This window comes from Patagioenas fasciata, chromosome 1 (genome assembly GCF_037038585.1).
Source record: "Patagioenas fasciata isolate bPatFas1 chromosome 1, bPatFas1.hap1, whole genome shotgun sequence".
Classification (NCBI taxonomy): domain Eukaryota; kingdom Metazoa; phylum Chordata; class Aves; order Columbiformes; family Columbidae; genus Patagioenas; species Patagioenas fasciata.
This window is the reverse complement of record NC_092520.1, coordinates 28,141,807-28,163,516: the sequence shown is the minus strand read 5'-3', so window position 1 is coordinate 28,163,516 and position 21,710 is coordinate 28,141,807. Positions and strand designations below refer to the sequence as shown.

At 35.6% G+C, this 21,710-nt stretch overlaps 1 protein-coding gene across 14 annotated transcripts in view; it reads left to right on the top strand.

Moving 5' to 3' along the window:
* Positions 1-21,710, top strand: part of POSTN (periostin) — a 460,633-nt gene that overhangs the window by 427,580 nt on the left and 11,343 nt on the right. For 13 of the 14 annotated variants that reach the window (XM_071805103.1, XM_071805101.1, XM_071805098.1 and 10 more), the window contains exons 2-16: positions 781-879; positions 7,671-7,735; positions 8,855-9,012; positions 9,649-9,813; positions 10,636-10,782; positions 12,045-12,186; positions 13,339-13,551; positions 13,721-13,855; positions 14,451-14,599; positions 15,127-15,263; positions 16,079-16,209; positions 19,031-19,161; positions 19,333-19,435; positions 19,804-19,871; positions 20,449-20,494. In XM_071805103.1, coding sequence (XP_071661204.1) covers positions 781-879; positions 7,671-7,735; positions 8,855-9,012; positions 9,649-9,813; positions 10,636-10,782; positions 12,045-12,186; positions 13,339-13,551; positions 13,721-13,855; positions 14,451-14,599; positions 15,127-15,263; positions 16,079-16,209; positions 19,031-19,161; positions 19,333-19,435; positions 19,804-19,871; positions 20,449-20,494 — 1,889 coding nt within the window. The remainder of the gene's footprint in view (positions 1-780; positions 880-7,670; positions 7,736-8,854; positions 9,013-9,648; positions 9,814-10,635; positions 10,783-12,044; positions 12,187-13,338; positions 13,552-13,720; positions 13,856-14,450; positions 14,600-15,126; positions 15,264-16,078; positions 16,210-19,030; positions 19,162-19,332; positions 19,436-19,803; positions 19,872-20,448; positions 20,495-21,710) is intronic. The other variant, XM_071805106.1, reaches the window with a different exon arrangement.

Below are 21,710 nucleotides of genomic sequence, written 5' to 3'. Positions count from 1 at the left end.
TCACTGGCTTCCCGCTGTTACAAAATACACATTCTAACTTTTGAACTGATGAATTCTTTTAATTGTAGAAGTGTAAGAATTAGTGACAAAATGCTTTTGCTGCATGGAATTTACCCCTGAGAAATTCCTCTTCTCTACACTACCATGCTAAGGAAAAGGTATTCCTCCTTTGAAATCTGTGACTCCTTTTATTTACATGCCAATTTACCCTTTGGTCCCCAGTAATTCCCAGAATGTTTACTTAGGTGCCTGTGGTACTCCAAATGGCTGGTAATCAAAATAACTGATTGATTTACAGAACACAGGGCTTCCCTCTACATAAAGAACAAGGCAATTTTCTTTCCCATCTCCCCATGACCTTCAGCTGCACAGATGTGTATAAGACAAAAACTTTAATGAAAAGAGCCTGATGGTATTCACATCTTGGTCCCTGGTGGCTGGGAATTAATTCATTTCACAGGAGGAAGGGAGAAATGAAAGGCATATTGAGACTTGACTAGGCACAGTGGGTGATCACTGCCCATAAGAGACAGAGGGTCAAAGCAGAACGGAGGCAAATCTCCTGTCTCCCTAGGAGGATGGGCTTGCCAAGGAGCCCAGCTGGGCAGTCCCAGGAGCTTGCACTGCGGTTGCTTGAAAACACACCTGCCCTGATAACTGAGCCCAGATGTTCATTTCTTACTCTTGCTCAATAGAAATGGTATTTGCTGCTATTTGATGTAAAACTTCCAAATATGTAGGGAAACTTATTTTAAAAATTATTCACATTCTCACCCATAGACCAAATGTTTGTGCCCTTCAGCAAGTTATGGGAACAAAAAAGAAATACTTCAGTACCTGCAGAAACTGGTACCAGGGAGCCATCTGTGGAAAGAAAGCGTAAGTATCCTGTTTCAAAACTATTCCCCATTCATTGAGATATGATGTTCTATTAGAAAACTCTCCTTTTCTCAGAGACAAACTAACTGTTTCAAATGCAGAGACAGGAAGAACTTATAGGGTTACAGCTTCTATTTAGCTGCTTCTAAAACCACCTGGATAACTGATCCAGTAAGTGTTGCCAATAATAATTACAAAAGGAGTAGAAAGTCTGAAAATGACAGCATAATATGTAGCCCTTTTTTTAAGTTCAAGAGTCTTGAAAGTATTAGTTTCAGCAATACATCTCTGAGTTACATATTCACAGCTCTATTTTAAACACAAAGAGGTATGAGGTTAAGTAATCTACTCAAAACCACAGAGGGACCTAAGAAGCCAGTTGTGAAAAGAACTCAGCATTATCCAGCAGAACTGTGTGCTCAGACCACACCTTTCCACAAAGGAAAAATAAAAACTCAAATTATGGTTGTGGATACAGATTAAGTCTGGATGAGTTTGTCACTCTTTTGGAATCTGTGAGTATGTTTTGATTGTCAGTTCTTCTCAGAACACAAGTCATTGCCATCTCTGTGACAAAAAAGTCAGTAGTGTCAGAGTCACTATTGCTTTGTCAGGCATAGAGTAGCATCAGAGTGTGAACACATACAAAACCCCGAGTCCTGAACTTGGTCTTCCCCACTTCTCTCACTTGGAGTTAATAATTTAACAGACTGACATTGTTTACCCAATAAAATATTTCTTTTTTTTCTAGTGTACTACATTTTCTCATGCTATTGTGCAATTACTTGGATAAATTTCTCAGCAGTTGTCACAGGAAATAATTGTTTTTATTTCCCCATTATTGTCTTACAGAGTCCAAATAGGTCTCAGGTGACATTTTCAGAAAGTCTTGAGTGAACAGGGAGTCTGGGATTCAGTTGCAACTCTGTCTTACGCTATTAGGAGTATCCTAGTGAAAGCCCATAAAACTCTTCCACATGCCTAAGTAATATTTAAAATACACAATTTGGATAGTCATTGAGAGATTGTGTTCCCTAAGACATAAAAATATTAAGTTATATTCATATAAGGTACAAATTATATAGATGAGGGACTTAACTCCATTGAAAGTAAGATTTGTGTTTAAAAGTTTCCTAATCAAGCTCAACCACTGCTTGAGATGTTAATGTAACTTGGAATACAGATTTTTTGTTTCTGTGCCAAAGGCTTCATTAACAGAGGTTAATATGGAAAAAAAATATTCATAATGTTAACCACATAAACCAGTTGAAGATGACTCTCTTTATAAACAAGCTCTTAAAGTGTCTTGAAAATGTCTTATGAACAACAGTAATTCACTAAATAAACTAGAAAGGAGGGCTTAAACAAGAAGTGACTGATAATTACATTTAGTTAGTGTCATATTTGTATTCTCCTGATTGTCAAAGTAATGAATAAATGTGATACACATTTTCCAGTCCATTCTTCAGCTTTTAAAAAAATGCTTTTAAATATAGAAATAATGAAAGATTCTGGAAAAAAATAGATATATTTAACTTTAAACAATTATACATAGCTCACACTGATTACATGGAAGTGAAAACTGAAACTATAATCCTTTGTAAACATGTATGAAATCCATTGAATTGTTCTTTTCAGATAGAATTCTGTGTTGACAAAATTATACGCAGACACAATCTGAGTTTGTGCTGGGAAATGGGAGGGACAAAAAAAATGATGCAGAGTGTACATACATCACTAGCAGTACTAATATGACTACAGCCTCTCATGTATTCTTTAGTTCATCTACATAATGACACTTTCATAATTTAAAAAGTATCCTTTTCCTATATGTTCTTTTTATTTTTCTTCAAAGACAGCTTGACATTTTGTTTCATTTTTTTTGGCTGGTTCAGCTGTCCTGGCTGACAAACAGTTATATTTGTAGTTCTTCTTGAACATGATCCATATACTTACTAATTTAGAATAGCATAGAACAGACTATTTCATTTGGAAGGGACCTACAATGATCACCTAGTCCCACTGCCTGACCAACTCAGGGCTGACCAAAAGTTAAAGCATTAAGGGCGTTATCTAAATGCCTCTTAAACACTGACAGAGTTGTGACATCGACCAACTCTCTAGGAAGCCTGTTCCAGTGCTAGATCGCAGTCTTGGTAAAGAAATGTTTCCTAAATGTAAAACTGATTAAGACTCCCCAAATTATTGTTTATGTGAGAAAAAAATGCCTCCAGTAATGATTTTTGCGCTGTTAAAATCAGACATGTATTCAGTAGTCAGGCAAGGGCCTTAGGGAAAAAACTGAAGGAAGATGGAGGAGGAGGAAGTTTTCTTTCATTTTCTTTCTGAGAAAATGTTTTCAGTGCTTTGCCAGCGTAGCATAAATTAATGGAGGAAATTATACTTGTGATACCATGAGATACTGATTCCAACAGATGGTCTTGCCTTTCAAGCGCTGCCATGGCTTTGAAGTCTCAACTCTAAGGTCTGTCTAGACGTGAAGAATGATACGGCCTCACCAGCACTGAGGAAAAGGCTGTATTTTCATGGGGCAGGCTGTCACCCTAAGCTTTCTGCCATTGTAAACTGTATTGATTAATAATTACTTACTTCCTTAAGAAGGTGGAAGAAAGTAACAACAGTAAGTTACAGTGATTGTAGTACAGATCATAATGTTCATCTTACCCAAACAGGCAATTTGATTATTCTAAATCCCCAGAAGTTTCTTTGGAACATAATTGACTGTCTGAAATCCTAACCAGTCTCTTGTATTTTGATTTTGGCTTTGTATTTACAAGCAAATCCAGACAGGTTAAAACCCACTTTTCATACAAATTGCAGATTTGTATCCATTCGATGATGGTGATAATAACAAATTTCCAGTGAAACTAAACTTTGTGCGGTCATTTGCCCTGCCTTTACCTTCATTTTTTCAGACCCGTAGGTTCATTTTTTATCAAAATCTTGCCTTCTCCTCCAGGTGGCATTATAATACTGACTTCCCTTTTCCTTTAGTGGACATGCTGCAAGTCATCCAAAATACTTCACCTTCTGAGGAAAGTCTGCCATACCACTGGCTTCTTTGGCACTACATTTTATTCCACTACAAACAGATTGGGAAGAAGGCTATTTCCTGAAAATGACTTAGGCTGAAACTTGGATATTCTCAAAGCCAGTTTTGGAAAACAACCTACTCCTGTGGTTTTGTTCCTAGATACATATCATGTCTTCCCATTACAGAAAATCTGACCTCAGCACAAATCTGACAGGGAATTCATTACTTTGCTGAGCTCCAGAAGTAAAATGAATTAAACAGTGATAGATACGTTCATGTATCAGGAAAAACAGTTTGAAGCAACAGGCAGTTTGGATTCATTGAACTGCCTGAACTATCAGGTGGTGCCTTTGTTCTTTTCACTGACTTGAATTTAGAGGAGTGTAAACTGTAAAACATTTTGCAGAGCCTGAAGCCCTTGAGCTGTGGGACTGGATGGATTTGGGCATGAGACTCTACACAAAACTGTTACCTACCCTCTCCCTCCCCTTTTAACACTCCTACTGTTGTACAAGCACTCACAGGGCAAGGCTAGAGAGTAAAAATATGTATGGGAATAAGTTAAGTCATAGAACTACCGTGGGTTTTTTTGTGGCTGTAGTAGAGCATCTGTTATAACTTAGTCTTAGCTGTTAATGGGAGTTTTATACTCTATGCACTCAGAACAGAAATGCAGACATGACTAAAGCAGTTACTTTAAAAAGAATGCTTATACAATGGACAATGGCTCTTCTCATATCTTCATGTTAAAAAGTCCTCCCTAACTTGTATGTATGATATATAAAATGTTAATTTAAGAGTAATTTTATTATTTACACTTCCTATCTACTGCTGTAGATTTCCAATTGGGATGCAACTTAAAGTTTTAGTAAAATCAAAGGGTATTGGACCAGAAGTCTTTCCAATGTTTCTATGTCAGGAAGGAGTGGAAACAGATGAGTCACAGAGCTGATTTGAATAAACTAAAATCCAGATCTGTTAGCCAAGAATAACAAGGATATAAGGTAGTGTAGCTCTGCCCCTTTTTCCTTTGGAATATACTCTTTTAGATGAGGTCAGAACAACTTTTTGCTAAAAAAAAAAATATAACAACCAACCAACCAACCAACCAACAAAAAAAAACGCCCCAAGACCAAACCAAAACACCAAAAACTCGACAATGCAGCATTACTTGTTATGTGAATAACTGCTTTCTTCACTTGGGCACCACCTTATATTGAACTAGTAGGGAGATACAAATGAGGATGACATATGGTGTCAGATTATACTTCCCTCATGCACTGTGTCAATACGTGTGTGGTGCTGAGGAACTGTATCTTGAATTGATTTATATCTGATTTATATCTAACCTTATTATGGGATCCTCCATATAGACCACATTTCTCCCATCTTTCTCACAACATTCTGAGCACAGCTGATACATGGACCTTCTAACTGCAGTCAGCTGTAAGAGAATGTGAATATACTAAGTAAGAACTTCGAGTAAACCTTGATGACTGAAAAAAAGCTGGAGTTGTACATAACAAGTTTCATGGTAAAAAAGGCACTGATCTTGTAATGCTTGGCTAAGAGGCTTTTTCTTTCTTAACTGTGTTCTTCAGCCAATTTTCTGCCTTTCATTAATTGTGTCATTGTTGGGTATGGTAAGAAGACTAAACTTGCCATGTCTTATTCTATTCTTATAACTCAGCTTTCTCTTTCCTTTGTCCAGAAGCTGATTAAAACTGCAATCTTTCATAGTTGCTCATGGGGTGAGGGGGAGATATTTTCTATTCCATGGAAGGAAAAAATATTTTCTCATGACAGAGCAGTTCACACAGCTGGTGAAACATTCAGAATCCTATTCTGCTATACAGTTTTCTTTAATCAGATTTTTCCTGATTTTAATTAGCTTCTGGTAGGAACACAGAGGAAGAGTATAATATTAATTTTCTTGTTATTTGAAAAATCTGTAGCAGAAAGTGTATGCTCTTCTTGCATTCCCAAGAAATAGTCATTCAGTTAATTGTTTTAAAGAAAGAGATGTATTAAAAAGAACTATGGAAATACTTTCAATATATGGCTTCTCAGTTGGAGAGATGAACATGGCAGAAAGGTGAACATGCCATGTATATATGTATATGAGGGCATAGAGACAAAATATTTTCATAGCACAGAAAAATGAAAGACTATGTGTTTTTTAAAAACTTTATTCTTCAGCATCTCTATCAGATTTCTGTCAATTGTGGAATTACAATCTAAATATCTAAAAATCATACTTTGTAATGCTATTGCTTTTCCTGTCTACTTTCATTTTTTAATCTCTTCTGGTAGTTTGGATATTGAAGGTCTTAAGTCCAACTTTTCATTTGAATAAGCAGTTCATTTTAAATTTTTGTGGTTAATGCTTTGTCAGCTTTAGTTTATGGAAAATGAGAGAAGTGTACTCAGCTGCCATCAAAGAGTCTACCAATTAAGATCAGAAATGTAGTGGTAAAGACTCAGCAACAATCTTCAAGGATTTAGTGTTCTGAACTCTATCACTACCAACATCAGCCATACCTATAAAAATATTATGTAAAACAGTGATGGCAGTTTTTCCTTGTCAGTCACAGTGTACAATAATTTGAAAAGTAATATCTGAAGTCTAATGTCTTAATGTTTTAGACTTTGGTAATATTGTAGAATTTGTTGGCTTTCCCTCTCCTAAGGAACCAAAATCAACTCAGAGATAACTTTAGTGAATTTACACTTCTGTGTAAGAGAGGAGAATTTGTCAAGCAGATGTATGTTAGAGCTTTTATTTCTATTATATTAATTAAGAAGACATTATATTTTATACTACCATCAATGCTAAATTATCAGTTAGCCCTGGTTTGCTGTTATATATAGCTTATACATATTCAAGAATGAGAATATTTTGTTGACATCATTATATAATAGTCCCTAGTCCCCGGTATTGCTAAATTCTATGCATGCTCTGCTGACATACTCTTTGAACTCTATTTTTGATTTGTTGCAGTCTGGTTTTCATTCTCACTACATTTGCCAACGAAGTTTCCCTTGTGCCTACTGATCTAGTCTTTAGTGACTTCCTTCTCTATAGCCTGTTTTATGTCAGTTTTTAAATAGTTCTCACACATTCCCGAAGCTTCTTCAGTCTTCCTTGAAAAACTGAGGCTCTGCAATCCCACTTTCTATCACTTTACATTCCACAGGACCTTCACCTAAATACTTACTTAGTTCCTCTATCTGGTATGAAAGTGACCTCATGTAGTTTTGTCATTTTAATTTCTGTTTGGTTGGGGTTTTTTTTTTCCTTTACAAGCCTGCTGCCATCAGTTTCTTTCGATGTCCTCACTTACTTTATTTTTCCACTTCTTCAATTCCATCTAATTTTTTCAAAGTAGACCAGTTAAACTAATTTTCTTCAGCTGTAATTGTAGTCACATCATATTTTAATAACTTCACATGAGTTCCACCTTCCCTCCCATGTTTCTTCTGAGCACTTAGACTTAATGATGGCAGTTATTCTGAAAATTCAAAATTCAGTAAAATTCAACCGGTTTATCATCTATACAGAAAATATTAAAGGATGAAAAATGGGTTAAGATATCTGGAAAGCATGTACTTAGCAACTTAGAATGAAGAAATGAATTAAAACTTCATAATAAAAATATAAAAATTAGACTCAGCTAAAATTAATGTACAATTTTCCTGTATATTATTTAATTGCTATTTTGTCTATATCCCATAGAACTGTCTTATATGAGTGCTGTCCTGGCTATATGAAGATGGATGGTACGAGAGGATGTCCTGCAGGTACAAACTTATTTTCATATGAATGAGTATATGGAAAGCATTACAACACAGGAGACTTTCACAGGTGGTCATCTTGAGAAGTGACTGCCTCTTTTTCAGAATTACTGCCTGAGACAAATAGCTTCACTTGCATACAGCCAACACAGTCAAAAATCAGCCAGCACTAAATTTAATCTTGGAGCTGAATTTCAGAGCTCCTTCCATTTACTGGGTTGTAGACAAATAATAGTGTATTCAGTTTCCAAAGCTGTCAAAAAACTTTTATTCTTATTCCTGTCACACCCCAGAATAACGTATAGTATACCAGTGAAATCAGAAACCCAGGATATGAGGTATGGCATATTGAAATTCTGTTTATTCCTTTTCCTGAGAAGACTTGAATCTTATTTAATAAAAGAGTGTTATAGGCTTTAAATAAACTATTAATGAGAAGGAGTGAAAATGAAGACAGGATTTCTTGATTTCTCCTATTTGTGATATTCTGTTTTGCATAAATAAAATTAATTGCAGCAGGGAAGAGTAACTGGAGACAGAATATATTTCATAACTTTACATCCCAATATCTGAACTAATACTTTTACATTCAATGCCTATAATTAGGAGGGATGAATCCTGTTCTCATGCAAAATTATTTTAACTGTGAGACTATGGCCATTCTTACTGTCCGAATGAATCAGTATATGCACAAACCACACACTGGAAGAAGAGCAAGTTGCCTCACAAGAAGAATTCTTGTCCACTATGACCAAATGAGACCCACTCCATTGATATTTTTGTGATTGTAGATGGAATTTTCTCCTGCTCTCAATGGATAGCCTCCAATTTCAGGTTTAGCTGGCACAAAACAAGACAACTCTTCTAAAGAAAGCATTACAATACTAAGTTTTGTTTGATCTAATTTTTCGTAAAGCAAAGCAAAAAATAAACAACAAGCAGATGTGTTTTGGATGATTTTTGAGTGTGTTGACAATGGAATTTTAATAGAAGCACATTGTTTTAATATTGACTTAAACAATTTCAGAAAAGCAACACTATTGTCCAACAAAAAGAAACAAAGTAGATTGTGAGAAACTGGATGACTGAAAAGTTTATAGTATTCTTATCTCACGTTTATTTTAGTTGCTCCTATTGATCATGTGTATGGTACACTTGGTATTGTGGGAGCTACCTCCACACAGCAGTATTCTGACGTATCAAAGCTGAGAGAAGAGATTGAGGGACGAGGATCATTCACTTTCTTTGCACCAAGCAATGAAGCCTGGGAGCAATTAAATTCAGTAAGTGTGTGTGTGCATGCACGCGTGTGTTAAAGGGAGTTTCTCTTTCAGCTAATGTTGTTTTAGCTGCAACAGCTCATCTATGATGAGGTAGACTAGAAGCAATATTGATATTTTACACATAAAAGAATATTACCATTACACAATTTATAACAAAAGGGTTTGCATGTTTAACATGCATGGCTGAAACTGGAGAGTCTGAATGCATTTTCAGAAGTAACAAGCAACTGTGTTTCTTTTTAAATCACTTGCATGACAAATATTAATACTCTTAGTGCTATTAGCATAGTTTGGGGGAAACTGAGAGGAATTCCAGCAATTGCATGATGTAGATTATAGTTGTACTTTGTCAGTTATTTAGGTGTCCTTGCTTCAGTAATGTTAAATAAATATTGAATCAAAGCCCCTCCAGTGATTGTCTGTGATGAGACTTTTTGTCTTGTTAATGAATCAGACTAAAATACCATTTAAGCAGCGCCAGGCTGATATCAAAGTTATCAAAGTCTTCTCTCCTAACAGGAAACATCCATTGTTGAATTTATTGAAAGCATGTATTAAGATAAAGCAATATGTACATCTTTCTGATAGGAAGAATGTCTTGAAGATTCTAATTAATTAAATTCCTTTCTTTTTCAGGAAATTCGTAGGAATTTGGTTGACAATGTAAATATTGAACTATATAATGCTCTCCACCACCACATGGTAAACAAGCGCATGTTGACAAAAGATCTCAAGAATGGCATGACTCTGGTGTCTATGTACAATAACCAGAAATTACTTATTAACCATTATCCTAATGGGGTAAGTCTATTCTTTTTTTTTTTTTTTCCCCCTAATATAATTATTCAGATATAGCCATTCCTCTTTCCTTTATTTCCTTCTATAGCTGAGAAAATAGGCTATACGAAGTTTAACATCTAGCAAGCCAGTTGCCACTGACAAAAGTAAATAAATTTTATCTTTGAAGCAATTTCACCTGTTGTGTAGACTAATCACTAAGAAGGAATTAACAAACATACACTGGTTGCTATTTAGAAATCAAAGTTCAAATAAGAATGAACTTTCCTTCTAAAAGTCAAAGACTTTTGTGGCCAAAGTAAATGATCATAATAAATCTGAAAACAAAATTTACTGCTAATTTCCATGTGTTTACTAAATAATATTAAATTATTGGATTTTTTAAAAAATTGGTGTGCATGGTTAAAGCATTTAAGATTTTGGGGGGCACACATCCATTATTTGGCTGGCAAAAAATAACTTTTATAAATGCTAGGAATCTCCCAGTCAAGTTACTCATCTTTGTTGTATTAAATGCATGGAAATGTTTATGTTGAACTACAGATTACATCAATAACAAAAATTCAATCACCATATTAACCAGATATGGAAAACAAATCTGAATTATTGCAATAACAAATAAAACATATCTGCTGATAGCTATCCAGAAGTTTAGTCAGACTTTCAGATCTTACAAGGTTTTACTTAAAAGCTAGAATAAGAAGTGAAAGAACTACAGTGAATAGATAACATACAGTACATAAATTTCCAGTCTGTAAGAATCAGATTTCAAGTGTTTGATCAAATTAATGCTTAATCTTATACTGCTTGATTCTTCAAATATAGGTTGTTACTGTTAACTGTGCCAGGATCATCCATGGCAACCAGATTGCTACCAATGGTGTTGTTCATGTCATTGACCGTGTCCTGACAGCTGTTGGAAATACCATTCAAGATTTCATTGAAGTCGAGGATGATCTTTCATCTCTTAGAGTAAGTGGACAAAACCAAAACAACAAAGAAACAAATTGTTTCTTCTTTCTATTTGTGTATGATACTTGGAACTAAGAAAGGTTAGTTCGGTAAGAGACAGAAGTAAAGTAAACTAAGAACTCCAGCTAATGTTGCAACCTAGCTATATAAAAAGACAAAGTATATTTTACAGAAAGAATCCACTTCTGCTGTTTTGTGGATCAAATAGGACCACATCAATAAGACAGAATGTGTCCCTGTACATTAAAAAAGTGTGTCTTCTTTTCGAGCACAGAGGTAATTAAACATATGAGCGTAAATAGTAGATATCCCATTAATGGAAATATTCAAGGTCAGGTTGGACAGGGCTCTACGTAACCTGGTCTAGTTGAAAATGTACCTGTTCATTGCAGATGGTGTTGAACTAAATGACCTTTGAAGATCCCTTTCAACCCAAAGTATTGTAAGATTTTATGATTTAAGTTACAGCGTCTCATGCTAGATAAATAATTTCAAAATGGACAGTAGAAAATTGTGAAACCCCCAAATAAATTCCAGAACTTGACTCGTAGCAAGTGTCAGAACACCAGTAGAGACATGTAGGAAAAACTTTTCTTGCAGAGAGGAAGCAGGTTCTTCTGTCTCCAAGATTTTAATTTCCCTTTCTTTTAGAAGATGTGTCTGCTTAATGTGATGGCTTTTCATGCTGCACGTGTTTAAAAAATATGCCATGGTTTTGCAAATAGCTATTGTCCTCTTCCCTCCTCCACCTCCTCAATAAATACAAAAAAATATTTTAAATGCAGGGGCATAAAGGTGGCAGAGACCCTCAGAATGCCCCATATCCAGTCCATGACGCTTAAAAGCAACCATATCCTTTAATCCCTTTAAAGGAATGAATATAAAAGCCAACTCTTTCTAGTCTCCTGTTGAAAATTAAGCTTCCATATTTTATTTTTTCCTGTGCATTCCTTTTTATATCTCTTCTACTTGGGTTTAACTTTTGTAGATTCTAAGCAGACATTTTCAGCTAATCCTAGATGAGGTCTTACCTATTCCTCTTATATTAACTTGCATGCTTCCATAACCCTGCTTGAAAAAAACTTACTGGTTTCCAGGATACGTGCTAGCGTCATGCTTGTATTTCTTTCAGATGCATCACATTGCAACACTGATTTCAGTCTAGCATTAAAGTACATGTGGGCACTAGGCAAAACTAGACAGATAATACATTTTGGTCATATTTTAAATAACAGGCATTAAAAACTCAATTTATTTTCTAGGCTGCTGCCATCACATCAGATGTCTTGGATATTCTTGGAAAGCCTGGTCATTACACACTCTTTGCTCCTACTAATGAAGCTTTTGAGAGACTTCCAAGGGGAGTCTTAGAAAGGATCATGGGTGACAAGGTGGCTTCTGAGGGTATGTAACCTTTCTTTGAAGTGAGAAATACAAGTGAGTAGGTCAGAAGGAAGAAACTAAATTATTCTAGTGTCTCTGAAATCAACTGCCTGTACTTTTATACACATAGGGGTTATTTCTTCTGTCTGTCATTTTTCCAGTTACCTAAGGATTCCAGTTCACTGAAAACTTTGTTTCCAAAACAGTGTAAATGAAACTGTGAAACTATAGGCATATTGATGCTTCTAATAGTTCAGCTACATAGTTTTGATAGAGATTCCTGACTCTGGAAATGCAGGGCTATCTATAGGACTCTCTCACAGCTTTTTCATGAACAGCTTTTTCATACAAAAAGGACATGTTCTTGTAAAAGGCAAGTGCTACTCTGCAAGTTGAACTGAATTTACATTATGTATTCTGACAAACTGACAGTCAGTACACATTCTTCTGAGAAATACAATAAAAATGAACAATAACTGAATCAAGCTGTAATGTGAACAGCAATATAATGGACCACTAAGAAACTGAAGGCTAAATTTATGAGCTGCACTGCACTAAGCAAATTCTCCATCATTTTATTATAGTCTGATTAAGTCACTGTGCAATATCCCAATGCAGATTGGAGAAGAGAGGTGTCTGGGCTAATTTTAATGTGAGACAATGACTAAAAATGGGATCTTGAAAAAACATGATGGTTTTGTTCTGGGTATTTTTAATTATTTTTTCCAGTTTGCTTCCAGGAATTTTTGCCTAATTCTTCTGGTACTCACAGAGGACTGTACACTGAATCTCACTTATTTAGTAAAGCATGATAAAATGTAAATCTGGGGCTGACTTTGTATAGCCTAAAGAGTTTTCTACTTGGAGGTCCATTTGGAGCATATCATCTACAGTCACTGAACTATATATAATACTTTGTTATATGCAGATCACAGCATAACCGGTGTTGTTTTTGAAATATAAGGGATGCCAAAGATTTTTGACCATAGATGTTGTTTAGAGGCCTATAGTGCCAATTATCATATAATAACTTTCAGTAATCTTTGAGTGCAAATAAGCAAATATGATAGATAAGCTAGTAAACTATTAAAAATAGTGTAGATGTAATGGTATTATATGTGAATATATGTGTCCAAACACTTATATATGAACTTCCTTCTCTTTTTTCCACAGCTCTTGTGAAGTTTCATATTTTAAATACTCTCCAGTGCTCTGAAGCCATCACAGGTGGAGCTGTCTATGAAACCTTGGAAGGAAACACGGTTGAAGTTGGTTGTGATGGTGACAGTCTGACTGTGAATGGAGTGAAGATGGTGAAACGCAAAGATATTGTGACAAGCAATGGCGTTATCCACCTCATTGATGAAGTGCTAATTCCTGATTCTGGTCAGTGATGTGTATGAAAAACTTCTTACAGTGAAGATATTTTCTACAGTCTTACCTAGATTCCCTCAGACATACTGTTATGGATAAGTATGGAGAATCAAAATCAGGAAAAGGAATAAATTGTGTGTTAAAATATTTTTTTTTTTTTTTTAAATTCCTTTATTTGCAGCCAAACAAGTCATCGAGCTTGCGGGTGCCCAGCAGACTACTTTCACAGACCTGGTGGCACAATTAGGATTGGCATCTTCTCTAAGACCAGAAGGCCAATACACTCTCCTGGCACCTCTGAACGGTGCTTTCTCAGGTTAGTAGCCTTAAGAGATTGTGCTCTGAATGTCAAAATAAACAAGAATATATGTTACCCTGACAGTTTTCCAAATAAACCCCTGTACTTTTTCTGAGTCCCAAGGAAAGAGAACCATAGGAAAATAGAGATACGTCATTCTTTCAAAATACATACCGTGCAGAAAGTCAAAATAAGCCTCATCATCAGGCCGCACAGTTTATATTGGTATCATTTGTTAACAGAAACAGTATCACTAAATAAGATACAAAACATGCACAGATTGTGAGAAAGGAAGGGTATTAATGAATTGCCCTTTCCCTTAATCTTTGCATTACTAGCATTAGATTCACAATATATTTATTCTCAAAAAATTATACAAGAAGGTTGGTATTTTCCAATACGTTAGAGCAAAGAGAAACTTACCCAAATATATAATTAAACAGGTGTTTGCGTATCTGTAGAGGTGGCCACGTAGGCATCCTGCTGTTCCCTCAAGAATTTGAATGTTAACTCACCACCACAGAAGCAAATTTTGAATGGTTTTATGGGGCACATGTAGAAAGGATATAAAGTATGTAAATCGCTATATATTCATATCTAAATGGCTTTGTAGATGACACCTTAAGGATGGATCAACGCCTTCTTAAAACAATCCTGCAAAATCACATTATAAAAGTGAAAGTTGGGCTCAATGAACTATACAATGGACAAGAGCTGGAGACAATTGGAGGAAAACTGCTTAGAGTCTTTGTGTATCGCACAGTAAGTGAATGGGGCTTTCTAACAATATGTATCCCAACTATTAAAATGAAAGATCGTGAAGAATAAAAGACAAAGCAAAATAAAACCTCTGACATTTACCATTACAGCTATCCAGCAAAAATCTTTAAGCTTTTAAGCTAGGAAATAGTGAAAATCTGATCTTTATCAATGAGAACTTTGTTTGCATGGAAAACTGTCTGGAAAAACAAAAATTATTCCAGATTTGGTACTCTGTTAATTACAATTTTTTAAAGCTAGTTTTTAGAGCTAATAAAGAACATTCTCAAGAAAACAAAACAGTTGAGTTTGGAAATATTTACACCATATTAACTTACTCCAGATTTTGCTACTTCTGCTTTCTCAAGCAATACCAGATTTCCTGGCAAGAACACACACTTTGAAATATATATTAATATTATTTTTAAATTTAGGAGCCTGTTGAGAAGTATGCATCCATCTCATTTTGCTATATACATTTAAATGTACATCATTGTGTGAATAGCTACACTACTTTCTCTTTTAATCAGGCTGTATGTATTGAAAATTCATGCATGGTCAGAGGAAGTAAAGAAGGAAGGAATGGTTTTATTCACATCTTCAGACAGATCATCAATCCAGCAGAAAAAACATTGCATGAAATGCTAAGAAATGATAAGCGGTTTAGGTGAGTAGCAGTTTTGACAGCACTGAGATTTTCCTACAGAGGATAACTCTATATACAGCACAGTAGGTCTGACAAAAAGCTGTCAACTGTGGGTTGTTGGATTTTGGTGGGCAGCGAGAATAGGGAAGGGGTTATGACCTCTCAAAAAAAAAAAAAAAAGGCCAGGGAGGTGGTGTGAAGGAAAAAGAAAAAGCATTCTCCTCCAGGTGTATGGTGAAAGGGCTCCCAGCCTTTATGCTAGAATGGTTGTCTACAGCACGTAAGAGTCAGTAAGCCACCAGAATGAGCAGAATGAGAGGAATAAGAAGACAAAAGGGATTGGATGATACATCCAAGGCTATAAAGGCAGTGGATTCTGGAGGTTTAATTAACAAGTAGTACAGTTCCGTATGGGTGCAGCATGACTGTGTACACCTCTGGTACCTATTTCTGTCCCCTGCCTGCAAGTATCTCAATGTTCCTAGAGAGCAACTACCCTTGGCTTCCTCCATCTCTTTGACCTGTGGGGTTTTTATTCAATTAATTCTTCTCTGATTCAGGTTGCCAATAGTGTTTTTTGGGGGGGGGTTTTGTGGGTTTTTGTTTTGTTTTGTTTTCCTCAAATCCTTTTTCCTCAGTCTGCTACTCTTAACACTGTGTATATTTTTTTTTGTAATTTTTTTCTTCCTCTACTGTCTTTATTTCTGGGAAAACATGAGAGTGTGTGAAGACTGATGTGCTGTCTTAAAAAACAAGGCAACTAAATGCCTGGACCCAAGTATAGTTACTACAGTTCAACAGAATGAATTTATGTTTTGTCTGTTTGTTGTAAACAGCGTTTTCCTCAGTCTGGTGAAAGCTGCAGATTTAGATGATGTTCTGTCACGACCTGGACAATGGACTCTATTTGTTCCAACTAATGATGCCTTTAAAGGTTTGACTGATGACGATAAGGATATATTAATAAGTAAGTAACAACAACAAAAAAAAAAATAAAAAGGAAAGGTGGCTAGTGCATTTCTTACACAAACGATGTCTGATAAAAGAGTTTACCTTTTTCATAGAGCAGCTCATAGGACTTCCCTAAATTAGTTCATTCTTGGGGGTTAGAGAAAATATCTTTTTTGGAAAAAAGTTTCCAACATGAATTTAAATTTCAGTCCTTGATATATTATTCCAAGGTGTAATTACCTTCCAAATTAGAATACGCATTCATTTAAATAGCTTCAACTTTTTGTCATTCAACCTTGCTATAGAATTTTTTTAAACAGAAAAGTTTCTTCTATCATGTTTCTTTTCTAGTTGTGAGCATTGCGTTAAAAGATTGGGAGTACTGACCTTCCTATGTTTCCTTTCTGTTCTCTGTCTATACCCAGTGATCTCTGATATCACCTGTACTGTACAAGTTAGATATTGAATACATGCTGCTAAATGCCACTTTATGTATTTTCTTTCCATCTTACACTTTTAAACTCTGGAATTATATACATTTTTCACAAGATTTAAAAATAGTTTCTTTAATGCCATGCTTTATTTCTGTGAGAGAAGAAATGCACAGTGAATACTTCAAACTGTCCTGCAGAATTTCTCAGTATAGAGGTAGACTGTGGCTACAGCACTATAAATATATTTGGTTTATTTGATGCTAATGTGAATCTGGCCTGTGCATGAGTGCCGGAGGAGTGGTTGCATTGAGTTCTACATCCAGAAGGTCAGTCGCATTTTCCATTCAAGCACTTCTCAGATGAAAGTTCAACAACATGAAGCTGAATCACATGTACCCTTAATGAGTTTGAAGAGCCCAACTCAGAGCATTGATAAGCAGCAATCTCAGCTCTATACAGACTTTAGCTCACTAATGAGGCACTGCGAATTTGAATTATCTCTTCAGCAATTTAAAATTATGATAGTGTTATAAATAACCTCTTAGTGTGGTGTGTCTCTAGTCCCTACCAGTAAATTAACAATAGCCTAAATAGCTGACATTAAATAGCTATAAAATGAAATTAAGCTTGTCTCAAGGCTGTGAACTGAAGAAACTGGACAAATGCCATTGTTCCTTTTTTGTTGGACTATATAATTATTTTATTAACTAAGACTGAGCTTATCAAGTCTATTTTTTTTCTCTTCAATTCACAAATTTACATTGTACTCAACGTCAGTGCCATTTTGTATTATTTCTATAATTAAGAATGCAATTATATTTGCCCTTCTGCTTTTCAAGGGACCTTATCTACTGTTTTTTCCTATCATTGTCACTCAGTTTCTGCATATTTTCTTGGCAGACAGGATTTTAATTTGCCCTCATTACTTTTTTTGCATTGCATTTTTTGTGTCAGATTACTTTCTGGAATTCTGTCCTGGCTTTCCTTAAAGAAATTATATTGCTTTCTCCATAAAAAATAAACCTTAAAATATGTGGTTTGGTTTTTTTTGGGTGGTGTGTTTTGTTTTGTTTTTAAGACTGTGAAGAAATACCTTGTTTATCTGCAAGAAGGACACAAAGATTATTTTAACCAGTAACCACTGGGAACATAGAACAAAAGTAATCTGATAGTTTGTGAAAATGGCTCTTGAATGGCCAAGTTCAAGCTTTGTATGTATACTTGATGTTATGGTCACAAAATCTCTGTGCCAATTTTAGTAGAAAGAAAAAGAACATTTAATTGCCCTTCAGTAGTAAAATAAATTGCAGTAATATCAGTGGACAAAGCAAAAAGCAGAAAAATGAAAATGTTAACTTAAAGATACACCCAGAAAAGAAAATAATCAGACAGTATTTCCATTGCAGTTTAATCAAGGCTGAAACCAGCATGTAATACTTATATGAAACTTGTAATAGAATGATCAGTATTCCATGTAATGGCAAGCAAATGTGTCTTAAAACTGCTCTGCTTGGTACCCTGTCTCCTGGGGATGTTGTGGGTATTCCTACAGGTCGTCTGATGACTTTGAACCTGCATGGACCCCAAGTGCCAGAGAACTTTGTCAGGACACTAACCTGGGCTCCAGAATCCATTTACTTCAGACAATGTTGAAAATGTTGGCTGTTATTTTTCCTTCCAAATAACAATGTCAAACTTTGAAATATGGAAATCATCCCTAGAATAGTAGTTTTTCCCCCCTTCCCAGGTTCTCCAAGCTGTGTCTGTTATCTGTAAGAACAGACAAAACCATCACTCCAAATGACTCCTCCTTTTCTGCCTGAAACAGCAACTTTCTCCTGCCCTAGATAGGGGAAGATGTGTGTATATAAAGAGTTGTGAATTATTCCCAGTCATCTCATAAAGATGTTGCCACAAGAAAATAATTATATTAATTGTTAGCTATGATTCCCTTTATTTGCAACAGTCTTAAGTCTGGAGTTTATCTAAAAGTTTGGTGAAATTTGATATTGCTGACTGCTTAGTAGTCCTGAAATTATTGTGTGAAGAATGATTTGTGAAGCATATTTAGGAAAAAGACAAAAAAACATATTATTAGAGGCACAAACAAATAAGAAAAAATAATACAGAAAAATAGGAAAATGCTGTCAGCTTTTCTGTTCTTTTATATGGGAGTTCTCATAGCATCTTTATGATTATTTTCTGAATCCCTTTTTGTCATATGGTTGGGGTTTTTTTCACTTCATCGTAATTTTAACAGATTCAAATAATATGTGTACATGGTAGCTTTATTCATACCATACTTAATGCAGGCTCAAGCCTGTGTGAATCCTTAGAATTCCAGAAAAAAACTATCCATTATAATTTAATTTTTACTCCTATTTTTCTTTTCTTTTTAAATAGGAGACAAAAATGCTCTCAGGAACATTCTCCTTTACCACTTGACACAAGGAGTTTTCATTGGAAGTGGCTTTGAGCCTGGTGTGACAAACATTCTTAAAACTATCCAAGGAGGAAAACTTTACTTGAAAACAGTTAAGTGTTGAAAAAGAAGTGTCCCTGATACAGCCTTGTAACAGGGATTTGACATTCTGTGTCTAGCCACGTTACAGAATGGGATGGGTTTCTCTGAACATTGTATTAGGGCTTGGGGTTTGTTTCTTAATGTCCCTAATAACTTGTGTTCTCTTTTCATCCTTTACCAGGTGAATGATACTCTTCTGGTTAATGAGCTGAAATCAAGAGAGCCTGATCTCATGGCAACCAATGGTGTCATTCACGTTATTGATAAACTCCTGTATCCAGCAGGTGAGTGTTAGCTAATGTAATTTATACACATTCTTGTGAATCTGTTTACATGTTATGTAGATGCAATGACTTTTAAAAGTTATTTCCTTTAAAGAGGCAATTCCTATGTGGAATAAGAAACAGAAATTTTTCCTTGCTACTCATTTTGTGGAATGCTCTTGCTTTAAACCATGGCAACTCTTTGAAATTTTATTAAAGTCAAGCGTATGGAAGACAAGATGCCCTAGGCTATCTTTTCCACTAATATGGAAGAATGTCTATGTACAAGTACATGCTTGTGTGCATGTTTGAGAGTGATTACTTCACTGTAAATGAATGTAAAATGAACACACGTATGTTTACTCTTATATGTTCATTTCTTTTGTCAGATCTGCCTGTTGGAAATGATCAATTGCTCACAATCCTGAAGAAGCTGATTAAGTACATTCAAATTAAGGTAATCTTTAAATAATTTTCTCTTTGTCTCTTTGACAGGATGTACATTGCAATTCATAAGTGATTCTCTGGTCGGCAGACAACACATTCAGTGTCTCTCAGTTACCAAAATCTAACTATGAATGATACACTGCACTCAATAGTTGGAATTTGTGTTTCTCAACACCAAATAATTGTAGAATATTTATATTTTAATAACTCCAATGTGAACTGACCCAAATCCACTCTCTGGTTCAGGTACACTTTATCACTCCAGCAAAATAATTCACTTCTAAATCCTTGAGGCAATCCTTCTTTGAAAGAAACATTGAGTGGCTAAATTGCTGTGTCCTTAAAACCATCAGCCTCAATAGCCTGTGGAAGAAAACGGGCATCATTATCTTTCTCAGCTATCCTCTTGAAATTACTTTCTCCTTCAACAATGAATTTTCTCTCCATCTGCTCAACACAGACCTAGGCAAATATCATAGCCTAACTTTTAGATCAATGAAGCAGTAAATCTTACCCACACTCATTAGGGAACTAGAAGGCAAGTGCTCTTTCTTTTGAATACTTAAATTATTTTCCTGTTTTTATAGTTTGTTCGTGACAGTACCTTCAAAGAGATTCCACTGACGTTTTACAGTAAGTTAATTTTAAATACTTCCAGATGGGTTTGAGATCACTTGAATTGTAGATCATTTATTTCGATAAAAAAGAAAGCAGTTTCTGGGAAAGTAAGATGTGCCAATGAAGCACAGGAAGAGAAAGACTCAAAGTAGAATGTTTCTGGCTGTCATGCTACTGTATGTATTTTTTTCCCTTTCCAGATGTGTGACAGGAAAATAACCCTGAAGTAAGCTGTTCAAACTCTTTGGGATAGGCAAGATACATATGGAAAAGATTTTTTTCCAGTTTTTAGCCAAGGTTCAGTGCTTGGTGCATAGTAGATTTGTACTGCCTCTGTCTCCAAGATGTAGCACTGTACTGTACTGAATCTCCAAGATGTAGCATTGACCAAAGTCTGCACTGAGATTCTTTCTTTTTCATAAATGCTTCCAGAGGAACAGAGTGTACCTGGTCCACCTGTTTCTCATATGTGCAAACATGAGGCTTGTATAGGAGGCAGTTGTTCTGAATATTTTCTCTTTAGGGATTAAATGTAAAAAAGGAATCTGTTTTTTCTCTCTTGTAGCCTTTCTCAGGGTTTGCATTTAGATTCTGCATATAAAGTAGAACCTATGAAGAAAAATGTTAGACTATAATAATAATATAATAATAATAGCAATAACAATAATAATAATAACGCTGAAGCTTTGGCTTGTGAAGGAATATGAATTTTTGCAGATTATTACATTTCTGTAGGATTTTACCCACATTTCTCAGTAGAAAACTGAGAATGGATACAGAGATTAAAAGACTCGTGGAACAAAAAAATTGAATAATCTCTCTTGATGGCAAGTTGAATATGAATCAACCACGTGACCTTGCAGCCAACAGGGCCAACCGTGTCTGGGGTGCATCAAGCACAGCATTGCCAGCCGGGTGAGGGATGTGATTGTCCCACTCTGCTCTGCACTGGTGTGGCCCCACCCCATGCAATTTGTACAGTTTTGGACACCTCATTATAAGAAGGACATCAGACTATTAGAGCATGCCCAGAGGAGTGTGACCAAGATGGTGAAAGGCCTTGAGGGCAAGACTGGCAAGGAGCACCAGAGGTCACTTGTTTTTTTCAGCTTAGGGAAGAAAAGGCTGTGTGGTGACCTCATCACAGTCCACAAATTCCTCAAGGGAGGCAGTGAAGGGGGAGATGTTGATCTGCTCTCTCTGGTGAACAGTGACAGGACACAAGGAAGTG